The sequence below is a fragment of the Mauremys mutica genome, chromosome 11 (assembly GCF_020497125.1).
Source record: "Mauremys mutica isolate MM-2020 ecotype Southern chromosome 11, ASM2049712v1, whole genome shotgun sequence".
NCBI classification, from domain to species: domain Eukaryota; kingdom Metazoa; phylum Chordata; order Testudines; family Geoemydidae; genus Mauremys; species Mauremys mutica.
The window spans coordinates 11,271,531-11,284,257 of NC_059082.1; the positions used below are offsets into that span (position 1 = coordinate 11,271,531).

Consider the following 12,727-nt stretch of genomic DNA (forward strand, 5'->3'; position numbering starts at 1 on the left):
TTTCTACCCCTCGCTTAAATTTAAGTATTAAAAGTTTTAGAGTGTTTCCCCACAAAGTACTGCAGTCTTTTTTTTATTTGCTCACCCAATACTGCCCATAACACAGTACATTCTACCTGCTCCTGCTCTAATGGCAGCGGGTCCTGTGGGATCCCAGTCCTGCTGCAGGGCACTGGCATCGATTTCAATGGATTTACACCAGTGTGTGAGATCAGAATTAGATATCAAAGAATAATCAAACAATGAATTGCTGTTTTATTTTGCTGCTTGGTATTTCCAAAATACTCAATTGACCTGGGCTCGCAGTGCTTGGGCTGCGCGGCTAAAAAAAAAACCAGTCTGGATATTTCTGCTCAGGCAGGAGCCCAGGCTTTGAATCCAGAGGGTTCTAAGTGGAATGTATGCATTTCTATTTTTAGCCCCACAGCTCAATTCAATTGACCCAGGCTCTGAGATTCGGTACCATGATTTTTTCTGGGCTGTGTAGGCATACCCAGGGCTGAGACACCCAAGGCGGCATGTCAGACGTCACATTACTGAGATAGCAGCCCAGTAGAGAGAAAACAAGATCCCTTAAAGATTCCCATTCTACTAGGGCTTAGAGTAGAGCCCCCACTTGACAATGATTTTTGCCCAATGCTTGGTACTGCATTGCATACATCTGAGGATGATGCACTTGGGTGTTGGTGCTGATGCTATATTTCACCTGGAAAAAAAAAAGCTAGGTTTTATTTTAACATATGTACATTTAATCCCCAAAGCATAATAGCCTACCACAACTCTGGTTTGATGCTTTTATATAGTTTTCTTGTGGCTACCACTTCCTCCCTCCTCCGGCCCCAGGGAGGGGTAAAGTAAGAAGGGTCCTTGGGATCTATCTTTATGCACGTACAGTAGTTTTAGAGTGAGAAGCCTTCAGATCTTTTTCTGCAGTGAACACTGTAGAAACAGCCATTTGTTAGAATGCTGACGGTTCTAATTTTTCCCTTGTGTTTTTATCTACCATATTTTACATTTCCTGAGCCAACTAAAATACAGCTAAGATCCTCATGCAGTAAACCTTAATAAAGTGAGGGGATGGGGGAATTATTTACGACAGTTTGATACTTTTTTTTGGAGGGGGGCGGAAAATCAAACTGTTGCCTACAATGGGGTTAAAGCAAGCTGTCCCAGGAAAAGGATGGGGGAAGAGGTACCTTAAATCAGATTTTTAAAAAGGCTTCATTACTTTATCTTGGCTAACCTAATGAAAGATGACATTTTTGGATCTCTGATTCATTTTCTGTAGCAGAAACAGGGTCACAGTTTCATGGCTAGGATCAGACAAAATTTCTCATTATAGGTTTTCGAAGACGCCAGTAATTGTGCAAGTTGAAAGTCGGATTTTTCAGTAAATACTTCTTTCAAAAAGCATCAGCAAAACCTCTGCGCTGATTAAAAGGAAGCAAAAGAAAAAAATACTTAACATTTTATTTGTTCCTGGTAAAGCCGAGCAACTTAAAAAGGTCAAGAAAAAAATCACCGTTATCTGCACCGATAAATGTCTGCTCACTTTGGAGACATATTGGATAACATTATAGGAAACATTAGTGGTAAGAGTCAGATGGTGTTTTAATTGTACAGTAAGTGGGGAAAGTATTCAGTGCAAGTGTACTTTGCCTTTGGTAAAATCAACATCAAGTTACAACTGTTACTAAAAAGGAGGCTTAAACTATATACTTAAAAGGCTTTCTGCCTCATGTTCATAGTGCAGATTAGATCGAATGAATAAAGAAAAAAGGGCTCTCTGTAATAAATGAAGTGTATTTAATTAGAATTAGTTCAGTGTACAGTGGCAGGAGTATCGCAGTTCAGTGCATAAGGTTACTTCGCTGGCAGCCTTCATCTCTGGCATGAAAAGAATTTGGGTTGCAATAAACCCACATAAGTGTGAAATAGCTGCATGTACATTGTAGTGCTTAAGACTGAACTGGTATCCTTCTTTATGAAATCTCTCATTTTAGACAATAGTTTGCCAGGCTGAATACTCTCTGGAACTTGGGATCAAGGATGGATCCATGGTCAGTTGGATAGAATTAGTATATAGATTTCTTTGTTTTTAACCTGGGATCAAAAATAAAACAAAACAAATAAGCAAGCACCGATCACAATACAAGCTTGTCCTGTGAAAAAATAGTAAATATAAATCATACTCTCAGACAAAGAATTTCAGATTATTCTCCTCCCAGCTGTGTGTACATTAATAGTTTCCTAGTGCCAGATTATAGCACTGCTCAGGAATCCAGAAGTCCTCTTTGTCAATCTGACTACAAGATTCTGTAGTCAGGAAGAGAGCAAAAACAGTAACTACCCCCCTCCCTCCACCTCCAACAAGTACGTTATATCTCCAGAAAAATCTTTGGTGATTAAAACACACACAAAATTATCATGTTCATAAACTACATAGTTCCAAAATTGCTACAGTGTGTAATGAATGCACTAAAACGCCGGGAACAGTCATCGTAATTACAGTCCTAAATATGATAACTTTCTTCATCTCAGTCTTGCATATTTTAGACTAGCAATAGCAGCAGCAACAAAAACCTAATATTGACAGCAGGATTATGCAATGAAGATTCTTCAGTGACAGGCCTATAGCATCTTGCTTTACAAAGCACAGAATAGTTTAAAAAAATGCAAGACCCTTTTGCAATTTAAGGCAGCTGTTCAGGTAAAACCAAAGCCAGAAGATTGTTTATTTTAATAAAGCTATTATATGCACAGCTCCAAATTAGGAATGGCAGGAGACATGGGGATGCCTAAACCACCACCACCTGTTTGCCCTGAAAATCAATTAAAGTCACACTATCACAGCAATCCTTTCTTAGCTAATAAAAGTTATACAGCTTTAACGTGCAACTTTAGGTGCTTTTTGGAAATGTGCCTGAAACCTAAAGCCTGAGTCTCGCATTACTTTGGTACTCACATGGATATGAGCTAAAGACTGCAAAACCAGCCTTTGAGGATGGGGGGCGGGGGAGCTAGTAAGGAAAAAGTGACATTGTAGCTCCTGTTTTCATGAAGTGGATTGGACCAATATTCAATAAATTCTAACAATGCATCCTAGAACTATATATACTTTAAATAGAAGAAAATCAAAGCCCTTTATGACACACGCCTGTTCGACATATTATGTGCTGCAAAACAGATCCAACTTTGCAAGTTGAAAGCAAGGGCAGTAGAGACATCCCAAGTGTTTTAGTAATTAAACGAATATGCATAATGAACCATATGCCCAAAGGGCCTGTTCTTCATGTGGGCCAGATTTTTGTTTGAATTTTTAATTTTTATATACAGATGAAACATTTCATGTAATATAGCAACAGTGCGAGATAACATGCTATGTGGGGAAGTGAGAGGCAACTGCCCATGTGAGAATGATCAGAATATACTTGATGAATTCTCCTCTTAAGATTTCCTAGTCGGATTCAAGAGTTAAGAGACATGCATGTCAAATATTATGGGGAAAAAAAACGTTACTGCATGAGAACTGCCACAGATTTTGAGTGGAGCTTTATATACATTTGGGTCCTGCCAGAAGACTCCAGGAGGATGAAGAAAGGTCAGCTCATGATCAGAGTTTTGTCAAAATAATCAAACTTTTGGATGAACACTTAATACTCTGGGCCCACTGCAGAAGTTCAGGATCTAGATCTATGTAAGTAGGTTAGCTACATAACCAGCATTACAGTGACTACTCAAGCTACAGAGGTTAAAATAATTAAGCTTTTGTAAATATATTCACTTAGTTACTGTAAATTTATGCTGGGTATAGAATTATCAACCCCAAAAGCCTTATGTCAAGGAACAGAAAACAAAATCTGACCTGCTTCAGAAGTAAACAGTGACTTCTAAGGAAAGTCAAGAAGTTAAACTTTTCATAGGGTTCTTCTGCTATCAACTCAAAATTTAAACAGTAGAAATGGAATGTAAAACAGACCCCCTCCTCCTCTTCAGAGGATTTAAAAGGTGAAATAAATGAGCTGTAAATAATGTCACTCATTGCTTTCAGTCCTAATTCAGGGTTTATGCTTTTGACACTGCCTGGTTTACTTGATCTAGTGGTCTCCGTGGAAAGACAGATAAACTTCAACGGCTGTCAGAAGACAAAAATTGACAAGGAGCGTCACCTTTCCTGACTGCTTAAATCCTTTAAGGAAGTGTTGGAGCAATTAGAGAAGGAGTCTAATCTTTGCAGAGTGCATTAACACTCTCCGACCTCCCAGACAATAGATCAGAACTCAGACATATGATGCTTCCCTAAGGCTTTTTAGCCAGAGCATTTGATCTCATAGTCACTCTGTATGTGTTACTATAGGTATCAGTGCATAAGACATTATTCATTGTGCATTACAGGTCCACTATCTCTGTTAGTATCCTTTTAAAACAGAAAGCAGGGAAGCCATTGCAATCTATGGGACTGCAGAGTTATTACTTCTCAAAAAACCAGGCAGCAGTGCTACAGAATATCAACACTAATAATAATTTTAGGTTATTTCACTGCTTATTTCTCTGCTTGCGGACATAAATCTATTTTTAAAAGGCATAACTTAATATTTCAGTCATAAAAATAATCATTACAAACAAATGCAATGCTTAACTCCTAGGAAAAGACTTAGAGGAGAGGGAATTACAGACACCAATCTAGTTGATCAAGAAAAGCAAAATGGATAGTTGTAAATAATCCTCCAAAATTTGTACAAGAAAGCAAAACTTCCCCAAAGTACTAACTGGTAGATCAAGGCATAATTTAATTCCTGAGGGACACATGCTATTGAAATGCTGATCTTGTTGTATAAGTTATGCTTTCCCCATTTAATATTCTACACATTTTTAGAAAATTTGCTTAGCACATTTTTAAAATGGGATTATACCTTCCATATTGTCATCTTCTGACAGAGGCCAGCTTTGAACATTCTTTATATGGACATTGCAAAATGGGTTTTTACAGAGTAGCTAACTAGATTTCCACCCACCTTTGAATAATGGGAGCTGCAATCAGGCTAACAAGTATTTTTTCTATGCTTAAATCCATTTGATGTACACTGCCAGCCGATAATAGGGGTCAGATACCTAGGTACAGTTTGCAAGATTCTGTTTGCTTTTCTACAGATCTACATGCAGCTGCTTTTGTGAAGTACCTATGTTACAAACACAACAAAAAAGGTTGCGGCTACTAGTATGTATATATATACATGAACTCCTTCCATATCAAAGTATAATACAGCCGTTTTAAAACTGAACAGCAACAGAATACAACTACTGAAAATTAGTGATTGGCTTTGAGACAAAGCTGTATAGTTACTATTTGACATTAAAAGATAAAAGCTGAGGGAAAAGGCAGTAACATACAATGGAAAGCAATTTATGAGAGTTCTGAACCTAAACTAGTAGGGGAGACTAAGTTTGCTTGTTGTCTGGGTTTTTTGTAAAGTGTAGGTTCCTGTAAATATGCTGTGCTCTTCTCAGAAAATCCTCTAAGAAAGCCTAACGTGAGAGTCTGAAATAAATCAGAAAAATAAAGACTGGGGAAAACAACAGTACTGTAATATCTATACATTTACATAAAATATATAAAGTCGCTGCATTGTGTTTAAAATAAAGAGCACCCTAAACAATTCTAACCTTGGCTAAAATGCACCAGGAAAAAATACAGATTAATCCATTTGCTTTTGGTAAAGTGGGGGAGAAGGTGTCAAAAATCAGGGTTATACTGGGAAGCTAATTTCAACCTTTGCTATCAAGATACTGCATCTCCCCATAATCAACAATTTTATTTTTTTCATAGTTTGCTAGGACTTTGTGGATAGATTCAGATAAAAATACATTTCCCCCGTCTCCCCAAAGGGCTAAAAAGGAAGAGAATGGGCTAAATATCCAATTGGACTTGATGTTATGATTTGATTTTAGGATATTTATTTATTTATTATTACTATTATTATTATCCTTAAGCAATCTTGTATCCAACAACTCCGGACTTCCTGGTAGCTGAATCTAACCTCTGCCACGTGCACGATATTTTAGCTGCAGGTAAAGAAAAGCAAAACTAAAAAGGAAAACAGGCTTTTTAAATGCAATAGAAGTTCTACACCAAGTCTCTTACATTTCAGATCTTGTAAGGAATGAAAAAAATAAAGTGTTCTTCCCTTGCAGACCCCTTCCTTCCCACACCCTCTCATCACCATAGCTATCACCACCACCACAAAAAACAAAATGTTGTATTGACTTCAAAATACAATATTTCTTGCAGATTTCTGCAATAACTGTTAGATTAATACTGAATGGGTGTATGAAATTAAAAATAAAATAGTTCACGAAAGAAAAAAAAGGAAACTGCCAGAAAAATCTGACAAAAAACCCCATTAAAACAGGAGTTTAATCATTTATGAGAGTCTATCGCCACCTACAGGATTTTCCCCCAGTTTTGAAATCCTAGATGAAGAGTTTGCTCTAAAATGGAGGGCCGGATCCTCAGCTGGTGTAATTCAGCATAGGGCCACTGAAGCCAATGGAATTATGCTAATTTCCACCACCTGATAATCTGGCTCTATTTTTTCTATCAGTCCGAAAGAGTGAAAAGCCCAATTTTTAGAGACTTTTTTTCCTTTTAGATGATACTCATGTTAAAACTAAAGAATGTGTTTGTTTTTTAAATGAAGACACAAAAATAAAACTAACAGTTACAGGATGCCTAGACTAATGGAAGAATCAATTAAGGTCAGTGTGAGTCCATACTCTTCGGGTACAACAAAAACACCTACTGGTGCTCTGAGATGTTTTCTGATAGATGACAGGGTTAAAATAACATAGTAAAAATTCCAGCAGATCCTGGAAAAAGAAAAGTACCTCGGGGGTTTGCAAAACATGGTACATTTTTAATTGAATGTTCAATTTTATACTGCATATGTACTTACTGAGGGTGCTAAAAAGGTTTTATTTTCATGAAACTTAAAAGATGAACTTCTATTCATTCAATACTGTTAACTTTCTGTGATGCAGTCCACAAGTAAAAAATAAAGAGAGAGTCTGTAAATGTTATAAACCTTGAAATTGCAAAAAGAGAAAGAGATTTTCCGGTAGAACCAGATGAGCTGATTTGATTGGTCACGAGTACATTTTTGTTATCTGTCTGCAGATTAGTCAGATGACAAAGATTATAATTATTGCTGTCTCATAAATTCAAAATATACTCTAGAAACTCTTTGTTTGAAGCCTCTCTAGCAAATCCAGAACTGTACTTTCATGACAAAAGAACTGCACATTACACTGTATTTGTCCCTATATTTCTGTAGGAAATTCCTAGTGACATCAGTGGAATTTCGTACAAAGAATGAGGGGAGTGTACGACCCATTGAATCAAGGATGATCTGTACAATGACAGTAAGAACAATGAGCTAAATCTATTTCTGGCACGAGTAGAGATTCTGCATCTCCACTGACAGCAATGGAACTGATCTTGCATACATGGATAGTGAATTTGGACCAGTGTCCTTGACAACTAGTTGAATCCCAAGAAAGATGTTCCATTGTGTTGATTTGTGATTAGAACAACAACTAAAAGGACAGAATGTATCTGCTAAAACTCTAGGAAGTAGGGAATCCAGTGGTGTTGAATATACAAGTAAAACCCGGCAACAGAATGGATCTTTTTTTATCTTGTTGAACATATAGTGTACGTTAAATAAATAGAAATTGTGTTGGATGGTACAAGACCAACAATAATCTCCTGTAAATTTAGATTCATAACTTCAAAAGGCTAACACGTACGATTAAAAAAAAGGCTTCATAAATCAAACAGCTAAAGTACAATACACTATAGCAAACTCTAACCAGACCACAAAGAGAGTTCTCTCTTCATAAACATCAGATCAGGCAGCTAAAATTATTACCAAAGCTCTCTTGTAACTGTCACCTGTGGTGGGTATAATTACAGGCTACTGCTACAAGCACGCCCACGTCATATGGCAATAAAAGGACCTACAGCTTGCCAAGACCAGCCAGACAATGGAGAACACACACCACCTGACGAGAGCCCAAAAAGATCAGCCAGAGAGACTAATAAAAATGACAGCTTAGAAACAAATGACAAAGCTTGAACCACAAAAAAGGCAATATCAAATTAGTTGGAAATGCAAGCGCTGAGCAGAGTGCTCCAACAGGTCACAATTCAAGCAGAAAGCCGGTTAGAACTGTTGTCACACACGTTTGGTTCAAGTTTAAGCTCTAAAGAACCCTTTTCATTAGACAAAATGTTTGCACATTTGGGGCTGACTTTATATGTCGTTATTAGACAGCCAGACCGATGAAAAATACACATTATGAATTCAACTCAGTAAGGGGGGGGAGAGAATCTGTTTTAAGGGGTTATCTATCCTTGTACCACAACACTGAATTCATCTCTGTCTTTGGAAGCCTGCATGCGTGGCTCCCGATGACCCACAGTCAATGGGAGCTGTGCACACATTTATCCTATGTCAGAATTGGGCTTTTTGGCTCTGGCTGCAACTTTTGGATTACAAATATAAAAAAGCCTCGAGCTTAATTTAAAATCAGTTTAATGTAAGTATAGTCAAAATGGGAGGCAAGGGCTGAGGATTTCCCAAGCCACCAGGGCTGAGGAATTAACCCCTGCACAGAAAGCACTGCTATTATTCACATAAATTAGTATAGGTTAGAATCATGTTAAGGATTTGAGCCACCAAAGGCATGAAATTCATAGCTAAGGGTGAAATGTCCAATTCACAGTGCAATACAGTTAAGCAGACACAGAAGAGTAGAGAATTAACCCTTAATTGTCCTCCTAAACAATATTTGATAGATCTGTTTTGTAAGGGTGCTTTGCTTTATCCTGTCCTTCTTCAAGGCACTTTAAAATGTGCTCCACAATAGGATCAATTTAGAACTGGTAGATTCTTAATGATATTTTGATTTCTTAAATCTTTGCTTGCATAAATCTGAAGTTTCCTTTATTGTTAGTTGAAGTAGTAGTGGTGGCAGTAATCGTTGAAAAGCCACTGAGGATTGAAATTCGGCCAATTAAAACATCAGAAATAGATCTATGGAAATAGTAAAGAATCACCAAAAGGCTCACTTTCTTCAAACACTGAACAGAGAACTTTACTAGAAAAAGGAAAACAGTGTTACTACCAAAGAGACAGTCTTCCCTTTCCCCTCCATTTCATTTCAGAGTTTCTGCCTAGGGCTTTCCTCAGCCCGTGCTGTTTGGGTTTCCTGATAGTTTTAGAGAAACAACAGTTGTATTCTCAAAAAGACTGTCTTAGCTGCAAAGTTCAGATCCAAACTTTCCTGCAGTCTGAGGTGAGGTTGGATCAGATAGGCTTGTTTAAGCCCTTCTTTATTTAAAACTATTATATCCTCATGAGACTGTTCTCTTCATTATAAAAGCCAGGTTTTCATCCTGCTCCCTCTAGACTATGCGCCCGCTGCTGCATATGAAAATCTACATTTGTGCATGCAGCTCTGTTACATGCATGTGACCAGAGACATGCAGGCAAACGTTATGATGAAGATGATATACAACAAAAGAAACTCAGTGAGAATAACCTTATTGTATAGACTTCAAGCTATGAATTTTGGGGGGAAGGGTGGGGGTGGGATGGAGGGCTACTGTTAAAGCTTGAGAAACCTCTCTGAGTTCTGCTGCTGTGGTTAATATTCACACAGCAGTGACAATCATAGTGATGACGATGAGACACACGCACACAAGGAAAGTAAACAAATGTTATTTCCAGCTCTTGCAAAAACACATGGACAAAGTTAATAGGGAAATAGCCACTTTGAAGTGTCACAACATTATAAACAATAGTTAAAAGACAATGTTTAACATTTAAAGTTTGGGTGAGGCTAAATTGAGCAGTCATTTACGGAAATTAGCCTTTCAGCTCTAAAGAGGAAGGATAATCATATGGTTCTAGCAGAGGCTTGTGAGTCAGGGGCTCTGGGCTTTATTCCTCACTCTGCCGATGACGCAGTGTGTGACCTTGTACAAGTGACAAAAACCCTTTTGCTGGAGGTTTAGGATCTCTCTTTAACCACCGCTCAGGCAGGAAGGTGAAAGTGACTCAGACAGACAGCAAGGACACTTTCTGTACTCCAGCAAGCAGCAAGATCTGGACACACATTGTCCCTGGCGGTTTAAGAACTGTGACTCTCTCTTCCCATCCGTATGGTCACGATGCTAGGCAGGCATTCTCCCTTGGCCTGTGCCGCTTTCAGCAGCTCCCATTGGCCTGGAGAAGCAAACCGCAGCCAGTGGGAGCCGCAATCGGTCGGACCTGCGGACGTGTCAGGTAAACAAACCGGCCCAGCCCACCAGGGGCTTTCCCTACACAAGCGGCGTTCCAAATTTGGGAAACACTGACCTAGAGGAAATCCCTCCAGATTAGGATTGATACATGCCGGCAGTGCAATGTGTGTGGAAAACATGTTCTGCTGCTGCCCTGTAGATAGATAGAGGTTTATTCATCAGGGCTGCATCAGCACTAAATCCATCATTATTTTAAAGCTGCCATTTACATCAATATGTAAAAGAGTTGTGAATATGTAAACTAATTTATTAAATAATCTGCATAAAATGTCACACATGGGGCTGTGCAAAATTTAGCAGCTACATATCGCCACCACACACACTTCCTACACTGCACTTCAGCCAAAAATTATGAACAACCAGCACAGCTCTGCCTATGCCTGCTACCATTCGCTGGCCAACCGGCCTAAACCACCATCTATGCATGGCCTTGGAAAACAGCTTCTACCTGTCCCTATCCCTAACAGCAGCCCTGGTTAGTAGAGGTCCAAGACTGAAATAGTAGGGTATGCCTAAAGTAAGTCTGAGGTGTAGTGGCAGAGCTCAGTATGGGGGGTGGGGGAAGAGGGGAGGAGCTGAAGGAGATCAGCAGTGAGGTCAGAAGTTACCCAAGATACTATGGAGTTTGGTTTGCACCTTACGCCTGGTTCTAGTCAAATGTCTCTTTTGACTTCCATGAAAGATTTTAAAAGGAATACAATAGTAAAAGGCAGGCAATAGGTTTTTTTAATTTGTACCAGATTATAGTTTTCTTAATGCAATTACTATAATTTTTTTAGATGACATAATTACTATTAATTCATGGAAAACTGTCAATAGAAGGTGTAATTATGTTGCAAAAATCATAATCACAAAGTGCAATGATGCATATTTATTTAAAAAATCATTCTGTGATTAAAATTAACTTTTAAAATATTTTTAAAATGTATAATATATAGCAATAGCAATTAACTTCACAATTAATTTATGGGCTTAACTTTCACAACCATATTTGTGGGCTTTTTTAATATGAATTAAACAAGATGAAAAACAGCATCTAAAAAATTAAGCCATATATATAGGTCTAATGCTGGAAAAACTAGCAAGTTGGGGGCATGTGTGTATATCAATTTGCTCATAAGCAGAAAACACCTACGGAAAATTTCAGGCTGAAGATAGAAATGAATAAATGATTTCTGAAAAATAGTAGCATACTATGGAAACAATGTTTAAATGGATGATGGCATAACAAGAACCAATTGCTAGAAGCTGAATATTGACACATTCAAATTAGAAATTTTAGGCACACATTTTTTAACAGTGAGAAAGATCAACCATTGGAACTAATTACCAAGGGAAGTTTTGATGTCTTTCATATCAAGACTGGATGCATTTCTGTGGGACAGGCTTTAGCCAAATACAAGTTAATAGGCTCAATACAAAGGTAGTTGAATGAAATGTAATGGCTGAGATATACAGTAGGTCAGACTAGAGCAGGGGTCGGCAACCTTTGGCACGCGGCTCGCCAACGTAAGCACCCTGGCGGGCTGGGCCGGTTTGTTTACCTGCTGCATCTGCAGGTTCGGCCGATCGCGGCTCCCACTGGCTGCGGTTCGCCGCTCCAGGCCAATGGGGGCGGCGGGAAGCAGCCTGGGCCCAGGGATGTGCTGGCCGCCACTTTCTGCCACCCCCATTGGTCTGGGATGGTGAACTATCCAGTTTATCTATGCAGTAGGAACTATCCAGTATCTATGCAGAACTTCAAATCAAATGGCCCCTAATACTCTCTATGAGCAATTTGTCAAAATATATGGATATTCCTAGTTATGTGCCAATATATCAGTGTCTTTTCTGGGTCTGCAGTGATTGTGATATTCACTATGTAGACAACCAAAGGTTTATAGACTAGTTATGTTCCACTAACACCCTGTTTTGTGTACTTAATTGGTACACAGACCTTGTACTGGCCCTATGCACAAGGGTGAATTTCACCAAGTTAAATTCATTTGATTATTGAAACTTCAACTTTCCTCTCACCTTTCACACACCAAAATTCAATTGACTAAATTCTGATTTCAGGTAACACCTATGTAATCCCAAACAGTACTTACCCTGGTGTCTGTGCAAATGACTGTAGAGATAGTGTGATGGGGTATATTCCCCACACTGGCCACGGAGAGAGTAAATTGGGCCAGGCAAGCCTAATTGACCAATTAAGCAGCCAGTAGTGGGGGAGATATAGGCCAGAAGAAGACCACTAATTGGAGGCAGGCGCAGCTGGGCTGGAATAGAAGGGGCCTGTATAAAACCCAGGAGCTGCAAGTAGCGAGGAGGACTGCAGGAAAGGCAGGCTGCAGTTACTCCCTGAGAGGAAGGAGTTGG

The 12,727-nt window shown here is 38.8% G+C and overlaps 1 protein-coding gene across 3 annotated transcripts in view; it reads right to left on the reverse strand.

Moving 5' to 3' along the window:
• The window catches only part of MCTP2 (multiple C2 and transmembrane domain containing 2), a 161,918-nt gene that overhangs the window by 36,619 nt on the left and 112,572 nt on the right, over positions 1-12,727 (reverse strand). The window contains exon 18 of one of the 3 annotated variants that reach the window (XM_044980844.1): positions 2,025-2,103. The exons of the other annotated variants lie outside the window; for them this stretch is intronic. Within the exon in view, the coding sequence (XP_044836779.1) occupies positions 2,062-2,103 (42 nt within the window). The 3' untranslated portion in view covers positions 2,025-2,061. Of the gene's footprint in view, positions 1-2,024; positions 2,104-12,727 lie in introns of those variants that run through there. 3 annotated transcript variants of the gene reach the window in all.